The following is a 24,844-nucleotide window of genomic DNA, read 5'->3' as shown; positions in this document are numbered from 1 at the left end:
TGCCATTCCTATGAGTCCCTAGGGCTCTGAGGGCCTGATGGAGTTCATGTCAGGATCACTCAGGACTTGGTCAGCTCCTCACACTTTTCTCCACTTTAAAGTTTTTGTTTACTTAATTTTGTCTTTGATCCTAAAGATGGATAATTGAACAGTTGGTCCTGCATTTGAAATAATTCTGTGGCTCTGCCCGGCTCAGGTTTGTTCGCACAAGTCAGCGGAGTGGAATTCAGTCTGTCGCACAGCGCAGCAGATCTCAGCACAACCTCAGTCCATCGAGGTTTAGGTGTTTTTCCCCATGTTTTTCCCACCTCTCATCCCTCCCCATGACATAGGCCAGATACTGGCTCCTTTTTGCCTCTTCAGGTGGCATCTGTTACAGACATGAATGTAACTTGCTTGTGCATTTATTCTTGTGAGATGTTCGGTTTTACGAAAGACTCACTTTTGCAAAAATCAAGGACGAGTTGGATAGTTAAGATCTTTAGCTCTTTGAAGCCCTTCTCTTGGGCATCAGCCTGCTTTTTGCCTTTTGCATAGTTATTACTTTTAGGGAAAATCGGGTAATTTGTGATTTTATTTTATTTTTTACTTTTTGGGTTTTCAAGACTAGGGGTGGAGGGTGGAGTGAGTGGGGAGCAGGGGAGTAGGAGGCCAAGGAAAACTGCTGCTGCTGATTGAGTTTGAGGTCAGCCTGGGCTACATGAGACCCTGTATCACACCTTCCCACCCCCAAAAAAGTAGAACCTAATTAAAAAAAAAATTAGAGGTTCGGGTGTGACAGTGCTTATATCTAAGATAGCTTAGAAGCAAAGGTTTGAGCAAGACCAGATGTACTGGTAATTATTGAGGTGCACTTCTCTTCCTCCCTCTCTCCCTCCCTCCTTCCCTTCTCTCTGCCTTTAGAGTGCATGGTGTATGTGTTTGTGCACATTCTTATGTACGGGTACACATGTGTGTGACTATATTTGGAGGACAGAGGTTGATGTTGGGTGTCTTCTTCAACCATTCTTTACCATGCTTTCTGAGATAGGGTCTTTTGCCATACTCCGAGCCGAATGATTTAGCTAGGCTGGTGGGCCAACAAGAGCTCTAGGGATCTGTCTGTCTGCCTCTGCCTCCTCAGTGCTAATCTGGTCTATACCAGCGAGTTCTGGACCAGCAAATGCTACTTTGTGAGATTCCCATCTCAAAAACCAGGAGACAGAAACTAAGTGTGTATCCTAGGGCTCTGAACTCAGGTCCTCCTGCTCGTGCACAGATGCTTTATTGACCGAGCCCTCTCTCCAGTGTCTGAGATTCGGATCTCTATAAGAGAAGTCGGCAGCTTGAGAGTGTTATCAAAGAGTAATCAGAGCATGATCATGTGAACCAAGAAGAACAGGTGACCCATCATGGAAGGAAACTGTAGCAGTGTTAGCCCAGAGACAGGAATGGTGGCCCCTGTGATTCTAGCACTTGAGGTGGAGGCAGTAGGTGTATGGTACAAGGCATTCTTGCTACATAATATCCGGGAACTCCAGAACGTCCTTGAGACCCTGTTCACGTCAATCAGAAAAATGTCCGACTGAAAGATGCATAAGTGAGTAGGCCAAAGTGAGTGCTAATAAAGGAAAGTCATTAGGGCAAGGGTGACACAGGGAGCCAGCTCTCCCTACCGCTAGTGACAGGCCAAGGCAGTGAGTGCAGACTGGTAAACCCAATGGTTTACGAGGAAAGGAGTCTACAAACGTAAAGCTCTGTTGCAAGACGGAAAACCCACTTTGTAATTGTTATTTCAGGGTGCTATCATGGACAAACATCTGTTATCTCAGTCATGTGCTAAGTGGACAGGTCTTGTGTGGATGCACAGTTCACCCTCTGTATTACCTGACCCTCTTTGACCTGCTGTTATGGACTTTGGAGTTTCATATTGCTCAGTATCGTAAGCAGCCATTGTTAACTGGAGTCCGACTGTGCCGCATTCCAGTACTCAGGATACAGTAGAGTCTGCTCCTTAACCACTCCCCTCAGCCTCACCTTCATTTCTTCTGACTTCTTGGTGTTCCTCACAGGGGTCTGTCTTCCTCGACATAGGTGGCCGTCACTGATGGATTACGCCCCAGGCATTTTAGCCTGGTCATTTAGCTGTGAAGCAGCCTCAGCTGAGCCATTTAGTTTTTAATGAGTTTTCTCAGTCTTAAAACTATGGCTTTGGTTATAACTTAATAAGTCAAAATTTTGGAAGCAAAATGAGTCTTCATTTTATTAAAATTTATCTTCATGCTCAGTTTAGTGTGAACCCGGCATGAAGAAATATAATGGGATCTCATCAGCATAAACACTCAGAGGAGGAGCGGCTTTGAGAAGGAAAGTAACAGAAAATTTGTTTACATTTGTGTATGTGTGTATGGGGTCAAGCTCAGGTTATCAGACTTGGTGGCGAGTGCCTTTATCTGCTGAGCCCTCTTGCAGACCACATTTTTTTTCTCAAAGCAAATTACATGAATAAAGTTTACTCAGTGTCCACCTTGAGAATTAGGAACTTATCTGCTAATTTGCGTATTCATGTGAAAAAGAACTAGTTACACAAAGCACTTTTCTGAAGCTCATCATAAACATGGATTGAGCTTGGTTTCCGGGTGTGTGTCACATTAGCCACGTTGATGAGAGAAACTAAGCTGTTTTAGACCTTTGGTCCTAAATGCAGTGCTCTCCAGTCACACTAAAACAAACATACTAAACAGAGTGCAGGCTGGGGAGATGGTACACAGGGGAAAGTGCTGTGCAAGCTCAGAGTTCCCATCCCAGGGAAGTTGGGTATTACTCTCAGTTATAATCCCTGGCAGCCCTTGGGGGTCAAAAGAGGGGGATGGAGGAGTCAGGGACAGGAGGATGCCAAGTCTAGCTGAAAAAGCAAGTTCCAGGTTTAGTAAGATGTAGATGTTAGGCCTGGTTCTTCCTCCCAGCCCTATGCTCTCAGAAGTAAGACTCAGACTCAAAATATATTTACAAATACCTTGGCTATACAGCTAGTCTCTTCTCTGACTAGATCATAACATAGATAACCCAATTATTCTAACCTACATCCTGCCATGTAGCTTGTTTCCTGTGCTCAGGTACCCTGCCTCTGTCTCCTCACATCTTCCCAGGGGGATCTTCCTGTGCCTGGCTCTATCCCAGAATCCTTTCTACCTCCCGGATGTCCCACCTTCCATTTCCTGCTGAAGCCATAGACCATAGGCTTTTTAATTGACAGGCAATGCATCCATAAAATACACAAGATATCCTCTCTACAGCAAGAGACAGTTTTTAAAAAAATGAATAGGCAGAGAACGGTAGAGGAAGACACTTTGTGTCCGCTGGCTTCTGCATGCTCAGGAATGTTCACACACTGCGATTGCATTTTCCCGTATAAATTAAAACAACAGTGACTTTCCCTATATGCTTAGTCCCTCCTCTTAGCTTTCCTCTCCCCTCTGCTATTTTCAGAGTTTGGCCTGGACTAATTAGACCACAAAAGGTCTTCATCTCCTATTCTTCCTCAGCCGCAGTCCTTTGGTATCTACTAGTGTTCCACTGAATTAGACACAGTTTAACACCACCTATCCAGGCTTGCATGCATGTCAGCATTTCTAATCTCAGCTTATTTTTTTAATTAAAATTTAATATATGGTATGTGTATATGTGCTCTGGTTGCATGTATTTCTGTGTCCCAAGTGTGTGCCTGGTGCCCACCGAGGTCAGAGGAGGATGTTGGGATCCCCTGGGACAGGTGAGTGTGAGCCGCTGTGTGAATGCTGGGGACCTCCCTGGTCCTTTGCGAGAGCACGCACCCTTGACTGCTGATCCAGTTCTCCAGTCCTCAGCTAATTTTTACATTTTCAAAATTTTCTTACCCACATGAACCAGGAAAAGTCAAAATGTGCTTCAGGTTTGGGTGGGTTTTTGCATTTTTGTAAGTAGTCTAAGCACTTTGGAACCTATACAGATCTGGGCTGGAATCCGACTCCATTGCTTTAAATTAGAAAACCTTTTCCTATTCAGTATCTGTCTGTAAAGCACAGACTATTATCTTCCCTTTCAGGATTGTGAGGATTGAGTATTCATCTTAGTAAACAATGATTGGTTGAGATGGGTTTCTGTTATTTAGAATGTTTGGATTTAATGTTTCTTTTGCTGTGATAAAACACCAGGACCCAAAGTAAGTTGGGGGAGGGAGAAGGCTTATTTCAGCTCCAGGTTACCCTCCATCATTGCGGGACATCAGGGCAGGAGTGGAGACAGAGACCATGGAGGAATGCTGTTTATTGGCTTGGGCCTCATGGCTTGCTTGGTTTGCTTTCTTATAGCTTACGTACCCCAGGACTGTCTGCCAACCAGAAGTACCATGCTCAGTGGTCTGGGCCCTTCTGTCAATCACTAATCAAGAAAATCCACTATATATTTATCTTAGGGTTTCTATTCCTGTACAAACATCATGACCAAGAAGCAAGCTGGGGAGGAAAGGGTTTATTCAGCTTACACTTCCACATTGCTGTTCATCACCAAAGGAAGTCAGAACAGGAACTCAAGCAGGTCAGGAAGCAGGAGCTGATGCAGAGGCCGTGAAGGGATGTTACTTACTGGCTTGCTTCCCCTAGCTTGCTCAACTTGCTCTCTTATAGAACCCAAGACCACCAGCCCAGGGATGGTACCACCCACAATGGGCTGTGTCCTCTTGATCACTGGTTGAGAAAATGCCTTACAGCTGGGTCTCATGGAGGCATTTCCTCAACTGAGGCTCCTTACTGTGATAACTCCAGCTTGTGTCAAGTTGACACACAAAACCAGCCAGTACAGTACTTCTCTATAGATTAATCTTATGAAAGCACTTTCTCAATTAAGATTCTGTCTTCCCAGATTGCCAAAGTGGTGTCAGGTTGATACAAAAACAACCAGCACAGTTGGCCACTTGTCATTTGGATGTACTTGTCACAGTACATCACTTATTAAATCATAACCTGTCCTTTCTTATTCATCCCTATGATCACATATTAATTTCATAATATATGCAGCATATAATATCCAGCAGTCTCTAAAATTTTTAATATTTTAAAAGTTCCGCAGTCTCTCATTTTTTAAAAATATTTTAAAAGTCCAAGTTCGCTTTAAAAATTCAACATCTCTTTAAAAGTTTGTAGTCTCTCTAAAATATCTAAATATTTTCCGAAATGTGTTTCATAGCTGTGGGTTCTACAAGTGGAAGAAAAAAGTTAAATATTTTCTTACTTCACAAAGAAAGAACCAGGATACAGTTAACATTCAAGTTAGAGCAACACCAGATCCCACCAGTGGGAAGCTCAGTGTCTGACATGTGGGACTCATGATCTGATCTTCTGGGTTGCTGAGGGCTTGAGCAGCTCCAGCTCTCTGGCTCTGCTTGTCCCACAGGTTCAGGTAGGCTCTGTTCCACAGCTGCTGGTGTTAGTGGTCATCCCATGATACTGGCATCTCCACTGGAGCTGTACCCCTTGAGAAACTCTGACACATTACCAAGTTAGGCTGCCAGTACAAGGTACAGCCTTAACCCCTCTAGACCACAGCTGTTGGCTGACTCTGAGAAACACTCCCCAGAAGACTTTTCCTCTCAACAATGCCGTTCTTTACTTAATCACAGCAGATTCTTCAGCCCCAGCTGACCAGTATCGATTGTCTCAGCAAAGGAAACGTTTTACTTTAGTAGTTCTGGTCTCTTATTAATCACAGCCAAATTCTTCAGCTTTAGCTCACTGGAGCTACAGATTCTTAAATCAAAATGATGAATATCGGGGCTGGGGATTTAGTTCAGTGGTAGAGCGCTTACCTAGGAAGCGCAAGGCCCTGGGTTCGGTCCCCAGCTCCGAAAAAAAAGAACCAAAAAAAAAAAAAAAAAGATGAATATCCTCATAGAGACTGTGACTCTCAAACTTCCCCCTGAACTTTACAAGCCAGTTTTCTATCCTCGGAACCCAGCTTCTAAGTTCCCACAGGAGCTTAAACTCATATTTCCAAGTTCTGAATACTCAATAAAGTCCTTCAGGTCTGTCACAGCAAGACCCTACTCCTGATACCAGTTTTTGTCTTAGTTAGCTTTCTATGGCTGTGATAAAACACTATGAACAAGAAATAAGTTGTAGGGTGGTATTTCAACAACTCTCAGGTCACACTCTGTCACTGAGGGGAGGCAAGGCAGGAACTGACACAGAGGCTGTGGAAGAATGTTCCTTATTGGCTTCTTCCTCATGGATTGCTCAGTGTGCTTTCTTATTTAACCCAGGACAAACTGCCCTGTTTTGGCACTGCCTCCAGTGGGCTGGGCCCTTCCATATCAGTTGTTAATCAAGAAAATGCCCCAAAGACTTGCCTAAAGGTCAGAAATAATTTTGGGGAAGAATACAGTGAACTTTATTGATGTTATTCAAGAGAGTAGGACTCGCTAGACCCCTTGTTATTGTGGGGGTCTGGGATGGTACCCCTTCCCATTCTCTGCTGTCAGATCCTATCTGCCATGTTCTCTGGTCCTCTTGGGGTCACCGATGACCTGGTAGGCCAAATCTAACTGAGTCTCTTTTGCCATCTTTGTGACATTTGATACTGGTAGCATTTTTCCCTCTTAAACTATTTAAGAAATTATCTTTTCACATCAAGTACTGTCTGTGGAACAAAGAACTCATGATGATACAGTGGCTGCTTGCTGGCATCTGCCATGTGTGTCTTTTCTTCTCCTGTCTGCTTTCTAGCGCTCAGCTTGGACTTGCTGTGTTTTTACAGTTCCGCACTCTGTCTACAGGCTGCTTCTGGTTGCTGAAGACCGACATTGGGCCTTTGCTTCCTCGGGAGGAGAGGAACAGCGTCCAGCCAAGTTTTTTCCTTCTAGTTACACTCGGGGTTGTGATTCCCCCGTACTCAGATGTTTACATGGATGACATTAAACCCGCTTAATATCATTTTGATCCTTATGTGGACGATAAGCTTGAAGTTGTGTTGCTTTTCCTTGGCTTTCTATTGGGTTTCTTGAGAACAGAGAAGACTCATGCCCTAAAGAAAGCCGTTACCGTCCTCTTTCCTCCCCATATTACCTCTTCAGTGTCTCTTTGCTGTTCATAGTTCCATTGCTTGAAGCCCACTCGTTCCTTCTTTAGATCTGTGTGAGTTGTTTCACATCAGATCACGACTCCTGCGTGGCCTTTCCTACCTCCTGGAATTTTAGTTGCTCTTCTCTCCCTTCTTTCTCTTATATCATGGTTATGATAGCGCCACCCCTCCCCCACAGACTTCTACCACATCATCCCATGGAATGCCCCTGGGTACCTTAGGTCTCTCGTTCTTACCCCATTTTTCCTGTTTACTCTCTGGCTTGTTTCACACCTGTCAACGTTGTACTTCTGTTCATGGTTCCTTGGGTTACTATTCTCTAAACATTGGAATCTTCTTCCTGGTCCCCCCCCCCCTTTTTTTTTGTTTGTGTAGTTAGAGTATAGTGTGGTCACAGTACTCCAAGGAAGAGAGAACAAATGTAATTGTGTATTCTAACTGTAGGTTAGTTTATGTTGTCCCAACACAAGCTAGACTTATTTGGGCTCAATTGAGAAAGTGCCTCTATAATTGCCTGGGATCGAGTCTGTGGGAGGGGCGTTTTCTCGATTCATGATTGATGTGCAAGGGCTCAGCCCACTGGGTACAGTGCCGCACCTGGACAGCAGGTCTTGCATGGTATAAGAAAGCAGGCTGAGCAAGTCACAGGGAGGGAGCCAGCAGGCAGCATCCGTCCATGGCTGGGTTTCACTTCTGTGGCTTCCGCAGGCATGGACTATTAGCTGTGAGTTGAGGTAAATGCTTCCTTCTTTCGGTTGTCTTTCTCTTGGTGTTTTACCACAGCAGTAGAAACCCTAACCAAGACACCAGCAAACCTCACTTTTTTTTTTTCCCTTCAGAGTTGAGGACCGAACCCAGGGCCTTGCGCTTGCTAGGCAAGCGCTCTGCCACTGAGCTAAATCCCCAACCAAACCTCACTTTTAAGTAATGTGAAGTAAACATTCTCAGCTCTTTCATTTCAAAACGTATCGTCTGCATTGTGCTGTACTAGAAACATATAGCTCTAGGTAGAATTAAAAACCGTTCTTCATGGTTTAGACTTGTCTAATGTGGAAGAGAAATAAGCCTCTGGGCTTTATTTCTTTGTAGGCAACCTGCTTTAATTTTCTCTCCCTCCATCTCCTTCCCTGTAAGGTTTTAAGGGTCTTCTTTTATTCTTTGAGCCTGAAATTTCATACTGATGGATGTGTCTGGGTCTGGGTCTTTAAAATTTGTTCTGGTCAGCACACAGTAGATTACTTTCCGTCTGCTCTCATCCATTATCTAAGCTCTGGAGATGGTTAAAACTTTTTTAAAAACAATATCCTCGGTGCCCCCCCCCCCCCCAAATCTAGAAACCTTATAATCCCTATCCCTTGACTAAGTTTCTTCTTGCTTCTGCCTAGCTTATTGAAATATAGCGATGTGATGATATAATGTGGTTTTGGAGTTTTGACTGCTGTTTTTATATAGTAATCTTCCTGTCCCTGGGGCTGTCTGTCATTCTGTGCCCCTCCTCCAGAGGTTGCCTGACACTCTGGATGGTACCACTCCCATACGTGTCATGCTTTCCTACACATGCATTCACAAGTTTAACTGGGCACTCGTGCACATGGCTGTGACATGTGTGGTCTGAAGGTGGCCATGGCCCAGCATGGACTTTCCATCCATCACAATTCATGGATCAGTCTGTCCTCAGTGTAGACATGAGGCACCTCAGCATATTATCTTTCCTTTATTAAGTTGAGAACTTTTTCACTTCAAGGGAGTGCCTTCTAGTTTCTCTTTGTCGTGAATGGACGCCAGCATTGTAGCACTTACAGAAAGTGGTGGTTCCTGGCACACAGGTGTTGTGATACGACGACATCTATCTCCTGGTTGGTGACTGAGGACTGAGGTGGTAGCAGGTTTAGTGAACTCAGGTAAACCAGAAGAAAGGGTGGGTCATACCCAGGCAGACGAATTACGAGCGTTTTTAAAATGTGTGAATTGTGAGTCTTTTTTTTTCCTTTTCTTTCCTTTTTTTGTTTTTGTTTGTTTGATTTTGACATAGGGATTCTCTGTAACAACCCTAGCTGTCCTGGAACTTGATTTATAGACCAGGCTGACTTTGAACTCTTAGAGATCCACCTGCCTCTGCCTCCTGAGTGTTGGTATTAAAGGTGTGTGACACCATGCCTGGCCAAAATGTGTGCATCTTTATTCTGGAGTTTTCTGTGTTATACAGTGTGACACCAGAAGTGAAACTGAGGGGTCAGGGAGGGCTCTGCACTGCCTGTCCTGAGGGGCGAGGGTGGACTCTGCATTGCCCATTCCAAGGGGCTAGGGTGGGCTTCTGTCTCCTCCCTTCTAATTATTAGTTCATTTAGTTTTAATTTTAGAAGTAGCCTTGATTTGAAATACTATATTAATTTTATTTATCTTTTTACTTGTTTTTTTGAAGATTTATTTATTTTATGTATGTGAGCACACTTTTGTTAACTTCAGACACACCAGAAGAGGGCATCAGACTCCATTATAGATGGTTGAGAGCTACCATGTTGTTGCTGGGAATTGAACTCAGGACCTCTGGAAAAGCAGTCAGTGCTCTTAACCACTGAGCCATCTCTCCAGCCCTGTTTTTTGGTTTTTGATACAGGGTCTCACTCTTTATTTAGCCTTAGTTATCCTGGAACTCACTCTATAGACCATGCTGGCCTTATATGACAAAGATCTCCCAAGGGCTGAGATTAAAAGTGTGTGTCACCACACCCAGCTTCTATTTTTTTTCTTTTTTAATTTGATAGCCATTCTTTAAACACCAAGGCTCTTGATTTCTTACTCTTTTCAGAGCATCCTTTTTAAATAGGAATTCAATTAAAAATTTATTTATTTACTTATTTGTTTGTTTATTTATTTATTTTTACACTCCAGATTTTATTCCCCTCCTGGCCCACCCCCTGAGGGTTCCACATCCCATTCTCCCCCTCCCCCTGCCCCCCTCTATCAGGATATCCCACTCCACCTACCCCATCAGACCTCTAAACTTCTTAGGGCCTCCAGTCTCTTGAGGGTTAGGTGTATCTTCTCTGACTGAACCCAGACCTGGGAGTCCCCTGCTGCATATGTATTGGAGGCCTCATCTCAGCTGGTGTATGCTGCCTGGTGGGTGATCCAGTGTCTGAGAGATCTTGGGGGTCCAGGTTAATTGAGACTGCTGGTCCTCCTACAGGGTAGCCCTCCTCCTCAGCTTCCTCCAGCTTTTCCCTAATTCACCTGGAGGGGTCAGCAGCTTCTGTCCATTGGTTGAATGCACATATCTGCACCTGAGTCTTTCAGTTACTTGTTGGGTCTTTTGGAGGGCAGTCATGATAGGTCCCTTTTTGTGAATGCCCCATAGCCTCAGTAATGGTGTCAGGTCTTGGGGCCTCCCCTTGAGCTGGATTCCCCTTTGGGCCTGTCGCTGGACCTTCTTTTCCTCAGACTCCTCTCCATTTCCATCCCTGCATTTCTCTCTCAGACAGGAGGATCGGAGCTTATTTGAAGTCATGAACTTGAGTATTTATTTTGTAGTCTTACAACCTGCCTGATGTGCAGTATTAGAAATACATCATGCTTTTGCTTTTGAGGACAGTGGTTTTTGACAACTGAGGATGGTCCCCGGGTACCATGGACTCTGCATGTGGATGGTTATTTCCTGTTTTGGTACTTTCTTAAGGATTTGGAAAACTTGATCACTGCTTCTAGTTTGAATGGTCTTAGACTTGAGCTTCATCCAGTTTCCCAAGTGTGGATGTCTACATAGAAGTACAATGATCAGTTCTCAGGCACAGATCCTGAGCTGGGCGATTGGCAGGCTGACAAGCCCTTGGGAGGTGGTGGGAGGATGGCAGGATGGTCAGGTGTTCTGCTTGGCTTCACAGAGAGTTCTAGGCCAGTCTGAGCTGCCTAGACCCTGTTTCAAAAACAGAAGCAACAATAAACTCACCCCAAGCCCGCCACAGCGCCAACATGGATGAAAACTGCACGACCTCTGAACTTTGCAGACTGTTGTCATTTCACCGCTGTCTACGGAGAGCCCCTTTTGCCTCTGGTGTTTTAATGTTTCCTTTAACTTAGACAGGCCACTCCTCCACCTCCTCCTCCTCATCTTTGCCTCCCTTAATGACCTTAGAGTTTTTGAAGAATGGTTTTGTTGAGTGTTGCAGATTTTGCCCGGTTTAGGCTAGTTGGTTTTGGCAAGAGTACTAAAGACATGATACCGTGTCCTTTCTGCTGCGTGACTCAGGATGTTTCCATGATGCTAATTATCTCGCAATTAAGGTGGTGTCTACCAGGATCTCCTTGGAAAAGATGCCGTTTCCCTGTTGAGTAAGGATCATATGGACAGATATTTTGAGACCGCACGTGTGTTTTTATTTCTCATCGCACTTTTGCTTAGTTAGTGATGTTTCTCCTCCGCACTGACTATTGATTACAGTGGGGCTTGCCAAAGAGTGTGGGAAGGGGTGGTGCTGGGCATGGGACCAGGGCTCATGGGAGGTATGTGTTCAGTCACTGAGCTGTGTCTCTCACCCCTTCTCAAGTCTTAATTTTCAGATAGTCCTGCGTTCCCTGCTCTTGTTGGTGGCCTGGGACAGTGGGGCCTAAAGATGAGGTGAACTGCAGTCCTGCGCAGTAGCCAACTTTATTCAGAGCATCAGACAGTTTACACTCTGAGGGTTGAGAGTCACCTGAGTAAAGTGAATCCCGAGGACAGCCAACATGGTGAACATGTTTTTCCATAGAGGCACGTGAATAACAGCTGAGGTAGACCCAGTCCTGTCTGACATGCACCTGGAGGAGCATGAAAACTGTGGGAACGAACGGTCTTGCGTTTGTTAAAGACACCGAGGTCACAGGACTGTGCTTTGGTTTTTAGAGATTTCTCACAAGCACTCAGAACTCCCCTCACAGTACTGTGTTCTTGTACTGTGTTCCGAGACTTAGTTACCCAGGCAGGCCTTGAACCTGTGTGAACCTCCTTCCTCAGCCTCCCCACTAACTGGAACTACAGGTGTGTACTACCATGTCTGTTGTTTATTTGTTTATTTGGTATAGACTCTCACTATATAGCCTTGGCTGGCTTGGAACTTACTACGGAGACTAGGCTGGCCTTGAACTCCTAGAGATCCACCTGCCTCTGCCTCCTCAGTGCTGGGTGGGATAAAAGGAATGCACAGCCACAACCCTCTGCCACCGTTTATTCACTGTCTGTAGGAAGTAGAGTTGGAGCACAGATGGAGAGGAAGGCCAGGGTGGGCCTCGGACACTGTAGAGCTTAAGGTCTGACGGGGGAAGAGAGATGGGAAGAGGTGAGAGGAAGCCACAGAAGACAGATGTTCTGAGAAGGACTGAGGGACGGTCAGTGGTGTCGTATTGCTCAGAGCTCACGTAAGATAAAGTCACAGAGGGGCCAGAAGCTTGACTCTCGTAGGTAGTAGATGGTAAGTGTAGGCTTAACTTCTACAACATGGTTTCAAAGCAATGAACTGTTTTACCCGTATTCAGAGTACTTTTAAAGGTGATGTAGTTATTCATGAGTGTATTTATTTGCGGCGTGTGTATATAGAGTGTACGGAGGCTGGAAGAAGGCATCGATCTCCTAGAATTGCAATTACAGGTGCCTGTGAGTGCCTGATGTGGGTGCTGGGAACTGCACCCCAGTCCTCTACGGTGGTGGGAAATTCTTAACTTCCAGGTCATCTCTGCAGTCCCGCCAGAGTGCTTCTGATTCTTCCCACCAGTTTGTATTTATCTGTTAGCTTAAGGGATATATTCCTGTGATTTGTAACTTAAGACTTGGTGAGAAAGGCCACTCTGACTTGGGAGAAGTCTGTAATGTTGCCCCAAGCCACCAAGAGTCATGGCTCTGCTAATGTTCCCTTCTGAAGGTGTGCACCCACAGCAGTTCCTCCACTGTGAGGGAGACATGGTCGGTGGATATCGGCAGATTGTTACAGGGTTTCTATGAGCAGTGAATGAACGGAGGCTCGTGCACATTGACCTCTGCATGAAGTGACTCAACGTAAGGGCTGTGTTTGTAAAAGTGATTGGATTAGCCATCTCATTACTTGATTCGGAAGCCAGTTAGATCAGAGCATCTCGAGATTTCTGTTGAAGCAGTGGTGATAAGCTTTAGACAGGACACAGCACTGGGTCATGCGAGTCTTCTCTAGACACTTAGAGGAAATTAATTTCTTTTGGCTGCATTCTGTTACCTGCTCCAGATAAAATACAGTGGTTCTCTTAGAACCAAATGATAGACCCTGCCCTTGGTTAGTTATTACTGACACAACCCCTTGGGAAGAGGGGACCTCAGTTGAACGATTGCTTCAGTCGGGTTGGTCTTGACTATGTGTGTGAGATGTTGTCTTGATTAATAGTTGATGTCAGAGGGTCCAGGCCACAGCGGGTGTCACCATCTTTACCTAGGGTGGGTCTGGGCTGTCTAAGGAAGCCCGCTGAGCATGAGCCAGTGAGGAAACTGGGAAGCAGTGTTCATCCATGGTTACTGCTTGAGTCCCGTCCGGCCCTGCCTAAGTTTGTGCTCTGACTTAGTGACCTGGACGTGTAAGCTAAATTAAACCATTTCCTCTACCAAGTTGCTTTTGGTCATGACGTTTACCGCAGCAAGGGAACACAGAGCAAGCCATGGACTCTTGTTCTTTAAGATGGATCCAGAGCTGGCCAGTGGTCTGTTGCCCTGGGTGCACATCAAAGATAGTGCTGCCGGGGTGGGGGGTGCATGGGTGATCGCCATCTGACAAAGCGTCCTTGTTGTGATTGTCTGCTTTGTGTTTACCTCTAGGGTAAAAACCATGGCAAGAAACTCCGAAATTATTATGCAGCTAACAGCTGCCCTCCTCCAGCCAGGATGAGCAGCGTGGCGGAGCCTGTAGCCACACCCCTCGTCCCTGTCCCTCCCCAGGTGAGGCTGTCCTATACACATGGTCATGGGTACAGTTGCCTGTGCCTGTGTCAGGGTCAGGCTGGGCAGTGCCCTGAAAGGTTCTCGGTACTCCTAACTCCTATAGCTGTGTCTGCCAGAAAGTTCGAGCCTTGGGTCTCTCACTGGATTTGGCAGTGATGTGTGGGATCGTGGAACAATACTGTCATGTCTATTGTTCTGTGGCTGCAGATTTAGGTTCAGTGGCCATGCAGTGTCTAGGCTGTGCTGTGAAAACAACAACAACAACAACAACAACAACAACAACAACAACAACAACAACTAAAAACATTTAAGGTCTAGAGAAATGGCTCAGTGGTTAAGAGCATTTACTGCTCTTGTGAGTCCTGGGTTTTGTTCCAAGCATCCCCAAGGTGGACTCACAATTATCTATAACTCCAGTTCTAGAGGAAGTTCTTCTGATTTCTGAGGGCTCCAGGTCCATGTGTTACACATGTATACACATAGACAAAAAAGCTCACATGTGTGAAGTAAAATAAATCTAAAAAAAAATTCCATTGAAATATTATTTCTCTTGATTGCTTTGATGCTGGCTTAAATCCCGCACACTAGGTAAGTTTCTAATTGGCTTCATTCTAGTCCTGGACCCTGACCTCATTTAGTATTTGCCATTACTTGGAAGTGTTGACCTTATTATTCAGAGCGTGGTCCACGGGCTGGCAGCACGAGCCTCTTGGGGGCTTTATTAGAAGCCTGGGAAAGCTAAGGAACTTTCCATGATGTTGTACATTTTGAAATGTTGCAAAGCAAAATTTTGTTTCACCCAAGCCTGATATTCCGAACCACCAAGGTATGTTACTTTCTGGAGTGTTTTCTCCCTCAAATAGGTTCCCCTGCTGGGTCTCCTCCTCAGACTTACGGGAAATGAGATATTAAAAGTAGTAGCAGAGGCACCTCCAGCCGAGTGGTTTGTACATTACCAGTCAAGTGGCTGACCCTTTCCTCTTGGAAAAATAGCACAGGCTACTTTGCTTGTTTAGCACAAACTCTGTGAAATGTGAAGATGCCCCTGGAGAATCTTCTCTTCCAGGTCAGACAATGCTAGCTTGTTCCCCACCCCACCCCCCAGTTTTTCTAGATAAGGTATGGTTTCTACAAACTTAACCATATACTCTCTTCCACCCAAAGTTTACTTTGTAACTTTTTGCTAGCCCAGTGCAGTTTAGTATCTTGTGTTTGGTTTCCTGGCTTAGCAAGGCGAGCTTTCCCTGGCTGTATAGGCACAGGTGGTTTGGAGAGGTTGTAGGACCAGAACTTTCAAAACTTCGGCTTTGAGTCTAGGTGGGCTGCTCAGTTCACAGTTGGTGCTCAATAAGGTGGACTGCTCAGCACACAGTAGGTGCTCATTGTTTATTGGTGGATTTTGGGGGTTGGGGATTTAGCTCAGTGGTAGAGCGCTTGCCTATTGGTGGATTTTGAGTAGACTTCTTTACTTATTCACTTGCCTCCTACCCCTTAATGTCCACACTTCAAAACCATTTTTTTTCCCCAATGGACACTAAGTTAGGGCTTCCAGTCTCTCTTTCCCTGGGTTTACTTTCTTATTCAGTGCCTCACATCTCAGGGCTCTGAAGGATCTTGGAGGAGAGAGGTGTCACTCTCTGCTTCTGTGTCTTTGCTGGCAGGTGGGCTCCTGCAAGCCAGGGGGCAGGGTGATCCTGGCCACAGAGAATGACTACTGTAAGCTGTGCGATGCCTCCTTCAGCTCCCCCGCGGTGGCACAGGCGCACTACCAGGGGAAGAACCACGCCAAGAGACTTCGTCTGGCCGAAGCTCAGAGCCACTCATTCTCGTAGGTATTGCCATTGCCTCTGAGGACAGATTGTTATGTGAGAGCAACTGTGGCAGAGGAGGAGCTGAAAGGGAGCTTTGTTCGGCTGGCTCACTCATTTCAAATTCCTTTCACCAGGGACTCTGCAGAGGCGGGGCAACGGCGGACCCGGAAAGAAGGGAGTGAATTTAAGATGGTGACCACCAGGAGGAATATGTATACAGTCCAGAGCAATTCAGGTAGCCTGTGTGTCCCGAGTGTACAAAGCCCACATGTGTCTGCAAACGATAGCAGTAGGTGGGCCTAACGAATTAGGTTAGTGATTGTTTTCCTGAGTTGCTCTTCTAGCTGACAGCCTGCTGTTTCTTTCTGGTATTCTCTATTTCCTATTCAGTAGACTATTTATCTTGGATTTAGTGTTTTAGAGTCTCTTTTACGTCCTTCTTAAAAATAGTTATCAGAGGGTTGGGGATTTAGCTCAGCGGTAGAGCACTTGCCTAGCGAGTGCAAGGCCCTGGGTTCGGTCCCCAGCTCCGGAAAAAAAAAAAAAAGAAAAAAGAAAAAAATTAGTTATCAGATGAGATATGTAAAGCCCGTTATAAAATGGACCCCCTTGTGGGCTGGGAAGATGGTGCAGGCATGCAAGCACGAGGACCCGAGTTTGATTCCAGTCTGAAGTGGAAAAAGCCAGGTGCAGCAGTTCACAACACCTCTTACCTCAGGTGGAGATGGAAGGTCCCTGGAGCTCACTGGCCTAACAGCGTAGCTAAGTCAGCAAGCTCCAGGTTCAGACTCAGAACTCTGAGACTCTGGCTCGAAATAGAAGGTAGGGAGTTATTAAGGGAGAAACTGGACACGGGTGCAGGCACGTATGCACACTCATGCTTCCTGATTTTAAGTCACACCACGTTCAGTGTGACCTTTAAACAGATAATAAATGAGAGTTCTCTAGGAAGTTCTTGTGATGTGTGCATTCATTGGAGAGCCGTGTGTTTATGGGAGTGTTCTCTGCTTATCGGAGTCCTGGCTACCACAGCCCTCCTGTGCCATGCACGCCAGCAGGGGCTGTTTGTACAAGCAGGGAAACAAAAACAACAACAACAAAACCAGATTTCACCGAATAACAAGAGACAGCTGAATAACAAGATACAGAAAGTCAGAAAAGCCTTTGGTCTGATAGATGTGATCTTAGCCTATTACTAGTTATGGCCAAAGTCTACTGAAAGACAAAGATGGCCGAGATGAAGGAACATCTCCTAGCCGTGTTAATGTCAAGGAAAGTATATTTTAGGATGGGGATGACACAGATCAGGTTCTTTGAGTAGAGCAATCCAAACAGAGATGGGGCTGGAGCCATGGGTTTACCCTGGTCCTCACGCTGGCTTCAGATTTGTCACAGTCCTTTGCTTCAGGCACAAGCCGCCATGCTTGGCTACAGTCGTTTTATTTTCTTATTTTTTTTCTTTTTCTTTTTCTTTTTTATTGTTAACCATTTTATGTTTACATTTCAAATGTTATCCACCTTCTTGGTCTCCCCTCCATGAATTCCCCACCCCATCCCCATTGTCTCTAAGAGGATGCTCTACTGTCCACCCACACCTCACCTCTCTAGCACTCCCCTTCTCTGGAGCGTCAAGCCTCCACAGGACCACATGCTTCCCCTTAAGCTGATACCTGATGAGGCCATCCTCTGCTGCATGTGTTTCAGGAGTGGCTAGTCTTTAAACATTTTTAAGAGCCGTGAGCATTTAGAACTACAGGCTTGGCTTTATAGTCAGTGCCCTGGCACTAGTTGGAAAATCATGTTTATATTTATAATTGAACTTTTGTGTACATGTAACTAAAGAAAAAAATTCATTCACCCCTCCTTCATTTAAAGTTAAGAGTCGGAATTTGAATTTAGAGTTACAGATCACAATGAGGACTGGTGAAGTATTTTTACTAAATGGACATTCTGAGGATTCGCGCGCGCGCGCGTGCGTGCATGCGTGTGTGTGTGTGTGTGTGTGTGTGGTGAGTGTGTAAAGGCTAGAGGTTTAATTTTGGGGCGTCTTTCTCTATTGCTCTCCACCTTACATTTTAAGACCGGTTCACTCCCTGAACTTACTTACAGCTTACTGATTGGCTAGGCTAGCTGGCCAGCAAGTCCCCAGGATCCACCCGTCTCTGCCTTCTGCACTGTGGTTACAAGCCCAGGCCATGATGCTTTTATGTGGGTGCTGGAGACCCGAACTCAAGCCCCACCCCTCCCCTTCCTTGACCCTCACGCTATCTCTCGCTTCAGCAGGTCCTTACTTCAACGCCCGTTCTCGGCAGAGGATCCCGCGAGATCTCGCCATGTGCGTTACTCCAAGTGGCCAGTTTTACTGCTCGATGTGTAACGTCGGAGCTGGCGAAGAGGTGGAGTTCCGGCAGCATCTAGAGAGCAAGCAGCACAAAAGCAAGGTGTCCGAGCAGCGGTACAGGAGCGAGATGGAGAACCTGGGCTACGTTCAGTGATGGCCGCCCTCACAGAGAAGCCTGTCCTGCCTGTTTGCCTTCTGTCGACCTGCCTTGCTTTGTGGTCCTCCATGCCTACATTCCTCATTCTTCTGCTTAGTGCGAGTAACCTGCAGTGGTGCCATGAGCCGCCAGGTCGGGGTGGGCGAGGGAAGTGTTTCTCATAAGTCACGACGATGCTCTTTTGGGCCAGCTGTGTTAAACAACTCACAGTGGTGTGTGAGCTTCCTGCCCCCTCAGGTGTAACTTCTTATCTTGGCCAAGTTCTGGTTAAGCAGTAGTAGCCTGACCATTTAGAGCCATGAATATTTAAGGATGGCACCCACTTTTGCAGTTTTAGTTTTACGCACATTAGACGAATTGACTTGAGTTCTTCTGATTATAGAGGAGACAGGTAAACGGAGATTCCTGTTTCCGGATGCTCCTGGGAACCATTACTACAGTGTGGTGTTGGTAAGATGTGCTGTCATGGTGTGTGCATGGGTCTCTCAGCAGCCCCTGGTTCTCTGTGGCATAACTCTCCCTCCATAATTGACACATAGGTTTTCTTGAATTCATACACGTCCAGAATACTATGTTCTTGTGGACATGTAACGTCATCTCCAGCTGTGAACTGCACACATGTAATCCTATCTCCTCCTGTACTTAGATCAGCTTCTCCGCTCACCCCATTCTCTTGGCCCAGATGTGCCGGCAGTTTCGGAGACCCAGATTTGACTAATGAGTTGAAGATGGATATTCTTTTAGAAAATATATTTTCAGATGATTCAAGGAAATGCAAGGATGTGTTTGAGATTTCAATTTGGAATTCTATTTTCACTGATGATTGTGTGAACTCCTGGGACAGTCATTCTATGGCTTTTTGACGATTGCATCCTGACACTGCCCTGACATGGGCGTGCCTGGAAGATACCCGTCTGCTGTTTCTTAAGTGGAAAATTTCCTCTCTCTCTCTTCTTTTCTTTTCCTTTCTTTCTTTCTTTCTTTCTTTCTTTCTTTCTTTCTTTCTTTCTTTTTTTCTTTCTTTCTAAGCTGATCAAGTTTCGGTGTCATTTCCAATAGAAAAACATACAAACATTGCATTTTCTTCTTTGCCTCCTTGAAGAGACTGAAAAACACAGATGACTTTGGTGTCTAATGATTATAATGGGATTCTTATTTTTTAAATAAAAAGCCATAGTGTATGTCTAGACGGACTGATGGAGTGTTATGTGAACTTGTGTTCACCGTGTGTCCTTTGTCCTCCCCTTTTCCTTCCTGTGTGTGAGGCCAGCACGCCCGTGCTCTTAGGGAGGTATGCTTCTGCAGAAGGCTTAGAGCAAGCAGTATTTTGCACTATTTAACAAATACATATTTCACTCTTCGTGCCACCTGAGAGTTCTCTGGGCAGAAGGAGAGGGAGGAAACGCTCAGCTCCCTCCTTTCCTTTTCTTCTTTAGAATAGTTGAGGACCCACAATGAAAGGTTAATTTTATGATTAGCTTCTGGAACAGTACCAGGTTACTTTCTCCTGGTGAAATTGCTGGTTTCTGGAAAAGTAGAACTGTTCGGTTAAGCACTTGCCCCTTACAAACAGAAGAAAGTACAGCATTAGTGTAAGATTTGATCTCCATTTGTAGTTCCTCATACCAAGGACCCCTCCTGTGGCCGTCTACAGAGCTGGTCAGTTTAGGGCAATTTAGGGTGTGTCTTGTTAGCCGTTCGGTTGCTCATTTTGCTGCTCAATATAATTCTTCGGTAGACTTAAATATATTGTTGGCCACTTGTTCTGTGATGGTTTAACAGTCTCATCTGTTTTCTCACAGGGTGTGTGTCTAAGTGTTTCTGTGTTTGTGTCCCCAGTTTTATATGATATCCCAGAGACAGTTTCACCTCATCTTTATCTCAGATAACCTTGAAAGATTCTGGGTATGGATTTACATTTTATAAAAGTTGACACTCATCTGCTTTGAGTTTTTTCCTCTGGGAATCAAGTCAAAGGATATCCCCTTCCCCCATCCCCAAATGCTCTCCTCCTGTATATACAGAAAACAGTGGACTTAAGGACTTGATGTGTTTTCAAGCCTCATGAATTCAGGTTTCTAGTCTCCCAGTGCCCTTAATGGATGTTAGGGACGCATAAGTGTGGTTTCTTTTAGAGTAAATGTTAGATTTCTGGTGTTATTTCTATACTCCTTTGAACTAGAGAGGGTGATGTGTTTGTTTTATGACACTCTGGTACCAGGTTGCCTATGATAACTCCGTTTGTTTCCGACCTCTGGAAGTTTATAAGTAACGGCTATGGTCATTGTTGTGGATGTCTCAAACACTTAGAAGTTCCCTGACTGAGGCTGTGTTGTCCTTACTTGTATTCAGTGGGTAGGGCAGAGGCTGTCAGAACTGCAATGGTGCAGTTTCTCACTCTGTGAACTCTGTATGGACAGCGTCCCTTCCTTGTCTGGTCAAGCTTCGGTGGCATCTGAGTCAGTTAGGCGAGCTCTCTGTTAGCTTAGTTTTGCAGTAGGAATCCCCCCCCCACCCCCCGCTCCCGTTCCCCAGGAATCCTATACATTTTGGATGTCACAGTCATGGATGGACAGAAGTGTAAGGGGGACCTTGGTCCAAAATTAAGTAATTGCAGTTTCATCGATTATCTGTAGCATCGAGGTCTGTTCCTGTGTGGCTCTCTGCTTCATTCTGAGGCCAATCAGAACACCCGGATCTAAGGCTTCAGGAAGAGTCCGGTTTCAGTCAGATGGTCTGGATCCCATATGCCTTCAGAGGGCATTAGCTTTGGAAGTTCAGATATAGCCCTGTGTCCTTTGACCTTGTAGACATCGCATTAAGCAGGCATTTTGCTGGTCTGGGTTGATCTAGTCCTGCTGCTTGTAAATGCATGCCTGTTGTTTTACGCCTGTCTGCTTGCCTCTTACAAACTGAATCCTGCATTCTCCCACACTGTTTGTCTTGACAAAAGTTCCTCCTCAACACTTTCCCTTTTGGTTTGCCACTGGCTTCAAGAGTTAGGAGGTTTGAAGCCCTGGAAATGGATGAAGGGCCATGGCTGAGAGCTTGTGATACGCTGAGGTGACTTTCCCGCCTCACCCCTACAGAGCTGCCCTGTGGAGCTTTGTGTAGCCCTTGGTCTACAGCCCTACAATCCCAGCAGGGAGAAAACATTATACATACATATGTATACCTGATTAAGTGTTCTGTGTAGCTAGGGACTTGGAACTATCCCAGCCTGCGATTCCGGGGAGAATGAGCAGTGCCAGTCAGTCCAAGGGCAGGTGAGTGACTTCCTCGTAGTGCTTTCTTTGCGGAGAGGCCCAAGAATGTTCTGTAAATGTCAAGAACTTGGGCTGGAAGTATTTACCAGAAAAACTGGTGGGCTGTGTACCCAAGCGCTGGAGCGTCTTTAGAAATGGGGAAACATTTTGTTGGTGTATGCAGAAGTTTATGTAGATATTTGGAACAGGTGTTTAAAAAAAAATTCTACCTTGCCCCCTCCCCTTAACTCTCTGTTAGGCGTTTTATATGTGAATTAAAAAAAAAAAAGCTTTGTTGCTTTTGTGTTGTGTTTGGGCGAGTGTCCCGTGAGCTGCCATGTCAGCGTAGCTGAGTGGACACTAGCTGTGTAAATAACCTCTCATGCGACATTTGTGTGGATAGCTGTGTGGCATTTCCTTCCATTATCAATAGGGACTCTGTGAACGCCCTTTCTCTGTAGCTACCAAAAAAAGCCCTGGCTTATGGTCCCCTGTGACCTTGTGTCCGTTAAACCCAGAATATGAGTGCCTTTAGCAAGCGTTAGCATTTCACAGAGGGTAGAGACGACAGAATTTACTGCCATTAACCACTGTTCATAAAATAGCTGGAAATAGCGACGATCCTCGTGAATTCTGTTCTATGTCGTGTGTCCCCCCCGTTTCTTAGTGCAGTCTCGGTTTGCTTTTGGGTACAGTGTGCACTCTGGACAGGAGCCTGGCTGCTGAGGCTGGCAGTGGTCACCTCGGCGGCCATCTTCGATGCTACAGAGGACTCAGAGCTTGAGATGCTGATGCTGGAAAAACTTCCTACACTGACCGTGTTCCAGCTGGTTCTTCTGTAGAGTGGAGACAATTATGTATCTACAAACAGTGTATTGCGAGACTGTCTGGGACAGTAGCTCCAGATCACGCTGGACTTCATCTCTGCGTGGATGGAGGGAGCTTGCCAAGCAAGATCGAGGCCTTTGGAAACGACAACTTCCTTCCTTTGACTAACTGAAAACGCTAAAATTCCTGAGGTCTTTATGATCTTTTGAACATACAATTAAACCAATTTTCATGTAGAAATAGTAACATTTGCCTCAGAATTTTATTACGAAGAATTTTGGACATTTGTCAAAGTGGAAAACATTTTGGAGTACACCTACCTAACTCTTCTATCTCCTACTATTGACATTTCCCCACTCGTGTTCCTTCCTATCTCCCATGAGCCAATTGCTGTGTTCTTCTGTCTGCCCCTCAGGACGGATGGCTCTATACATTTCAGACAGCGTCCATACCATGGGCAGCATACACTAGGATTAATATTTAAATGTTAATGTCTTAGGAAGACCGCATGTGTAGGTCTTAACCTAAGCCAGTAAACAGTCTCTGTTCTCTCCTGTGGATATCAGTCTTCCTTGTCTCTGTTCTTGAGTGTGCTTAGAGTTTCCAACAAGTCTGCACCAGGTTCCCTGGCCCACAAACCTTATGTTCCGGACAGGACTTGCTGTGAACTCCCAGGCGCTATAACCATTCGCCTCCTATGCCTGTACATAGCAGGATTAAACTTGGAGACAACAGTTCTGTCCACTGAGGGGTGGGCAAGCCTTAGAGCAGTCTCCAGCTTTCCCCCAGTCATGTCAGGGAAAACTGCCGTCTGCCTCCATCCTGTGCCCACCCTATGTGGCCAGCTCTGCAGAACTGAAGGGGTTTGCTCAGGTTGGATGGATCGGATGGGTAGGACCAAATCACAGGCCAACCCTGAGTGCTCTTAGGTTGTAACCTTAGGCTTCCAGTGTAACTGAACACTTCCTTTGTGCCCTTAGAAGGACTGTATTTATTTTCTACCAATTACAATTTTAGTTTTAGACATTTCACAGTTCTCTTCCCGTGGTCATTTGTTGTTTTGCGATGCTCCATGTAGCTCAGGTGAGTCAATTCTACCACGCAGCCAAGGGTGACCTTGAACTCCCCCGATCCTCCTGCCTCCACCTCCTGGTGCTGGGATTACAGGCATGTACCACCATGCCAAGCTATGAATAAATTGTAGTTTTAATTACGTCCAAAGCAATTGCTAAAATCTCACTGCACTGTTGAACACCGACTCATGCAGGGTCTGCCTGATTGTTTCACTATTGCAAATGGTGTTCCCATCACTGACTCGCCCATGCACTCTCTACCTGATGCTTTTTTTTGTTTAAGAAATGACTCCATATGTCAGGGAGAGCGATATTGATTGTCTTAGGGCAAAGCCCTATTGGGAACAAACCCTCCTGGAAGTGGCTGGTCGGTCGTTGTTCTGCCTTCTTCTGGTTATCTGATCACCCACCAAAGGTTCTGTAAGCCAGTGTGTCATTTTGTAAGTCTCATGTTGACTCTGTTCACCTGTCTTCCCGCCCCCCCGCCCCCTCCCCCCGCATGGGTTTTGTGTGTCGTCTTTGAAATGCCTTATTGGGTATGCCAGGCTCTGCTGTCGAGCATCCCAGCTGTCTGCTGAGACATACATATCCTCCCTGGGATGTGCTCTTGATCTGGAAGCAACACTGACCTAGCTTTCAGTATCAAGGGTGCATTTTAACACAGCTATTGTCTTAAGTTAGAAATGAAGCAGGAAGCCGAGAGAGTGTGGAACCCTTCATGTGATCAGTGTGGTGACCTGTAAATGTGCTTTTGCTGTTTCACTGGAAGGGACGCAGCTAAGAAACGCCAGTCCAAACCCGAAAGTGGGGCTGTGTCATATATCACGCCCTCCACTTGTCACTTGGCCATTGAGAATCTGAGCAGGCCATCGGGCAGTGGGCCAGTCTCTATGTTCTGGGGCTACAGAGCTGACTGACGTCACCGGATTCAAACCAATCAACTGTGAATTGTGAAACTGAAGTTGTTCTTTCGGTTTTTATCTCCCTCAGCCTATTAAGTGTAGAAGTCCGAATGTCATTTAAGCTTAGACCACTTATGTTGGCTCATCTTGGCTGTGTACTCTCATGTATGTACTGATTTCTGATAAAGGCTTGATGATACTGTAACGGACTTTCTGTGTTCAGTTCAATAAAACAGTTTCTGAGTCTCATCTCAAAAGTGTGTGGTTATGAATGGGAGACGAAGGGCGCCCAGTGGTCAGCACACAGGTGTTATCCACACACTGCGGATGAGCTGTGAGTTCCCATTCACGCCGCATGTGCTCTACCGTGTGCTTTCCGTGGCTTAGGACACTGAATTTGCAGACTTGCTGTGGGGTTCGCTTAGCTATCCGTCCACCCCACCTTCCTTCCCAGCTAGCCCGGG

General features: G+C 45.7%; 1 protein-coding gene across 7 annotated transcripts in view; it reads left to right on the top strand.

Annotated features, from left to right (window-relative positions):
* Window positions 1-24,637, top strand: part of Zmat3 (zinc finger, matrin type 3) — a 30,766-nt gene extending 6,129 nt beyond the window's left edge. For 2 of the 7 annotated variants that reach the window (NM_022548.3, XM_087632728.1), the window contains exons 3-6: window positions 13,901-14,020; window positions 15,685-15,851; window positions 15,969-16,069; window positions 18,118-24,637. In NM_022548.3, the coding sequence (NP_071993.1) occupies window positions 13,901-14,020; window positions 15,685-15,851; window positions 15,969-16,069; window positions 18,118-18,329 (600 nt within the window). In that variant the 3' untranslated portion in view covers window positions 18,330-24,637. Of the gene's footprint in view, window positions 1-13,900; window positions 14,021-15,684; window positions 15,856-15,968; window positions 16,070-18,114 lie in introns of all 7 variants that reach the window. The other 5 variants (XM_087632713.1, XM_087632724.1, XR_015668498.1 and 2 more) reach the window with 4 other exon arrangements.
* The last annotated feature ends 207 nt before the right edge of the window (window positions 24,638-24,844 follow it).

Source organism: Rattus norvegicus, chromosome 2 (assembly GCF_021556685.1).
Source record: "Rattus norvegicus strain SHRSP/BbbUtx chromosome 2, alternate assembly SHRSP_T2T, whole genome shotgun sequence".
Classification (NCBI taxonomy): Eukaryota; Metazoa; Chordata; class Mammalia; order Rodentia; family Muridae; genus Rattus; species Rattus norvegicus.
This window is presented reverse-complemented; position numbering and strand designations above follow the sequence as displayed.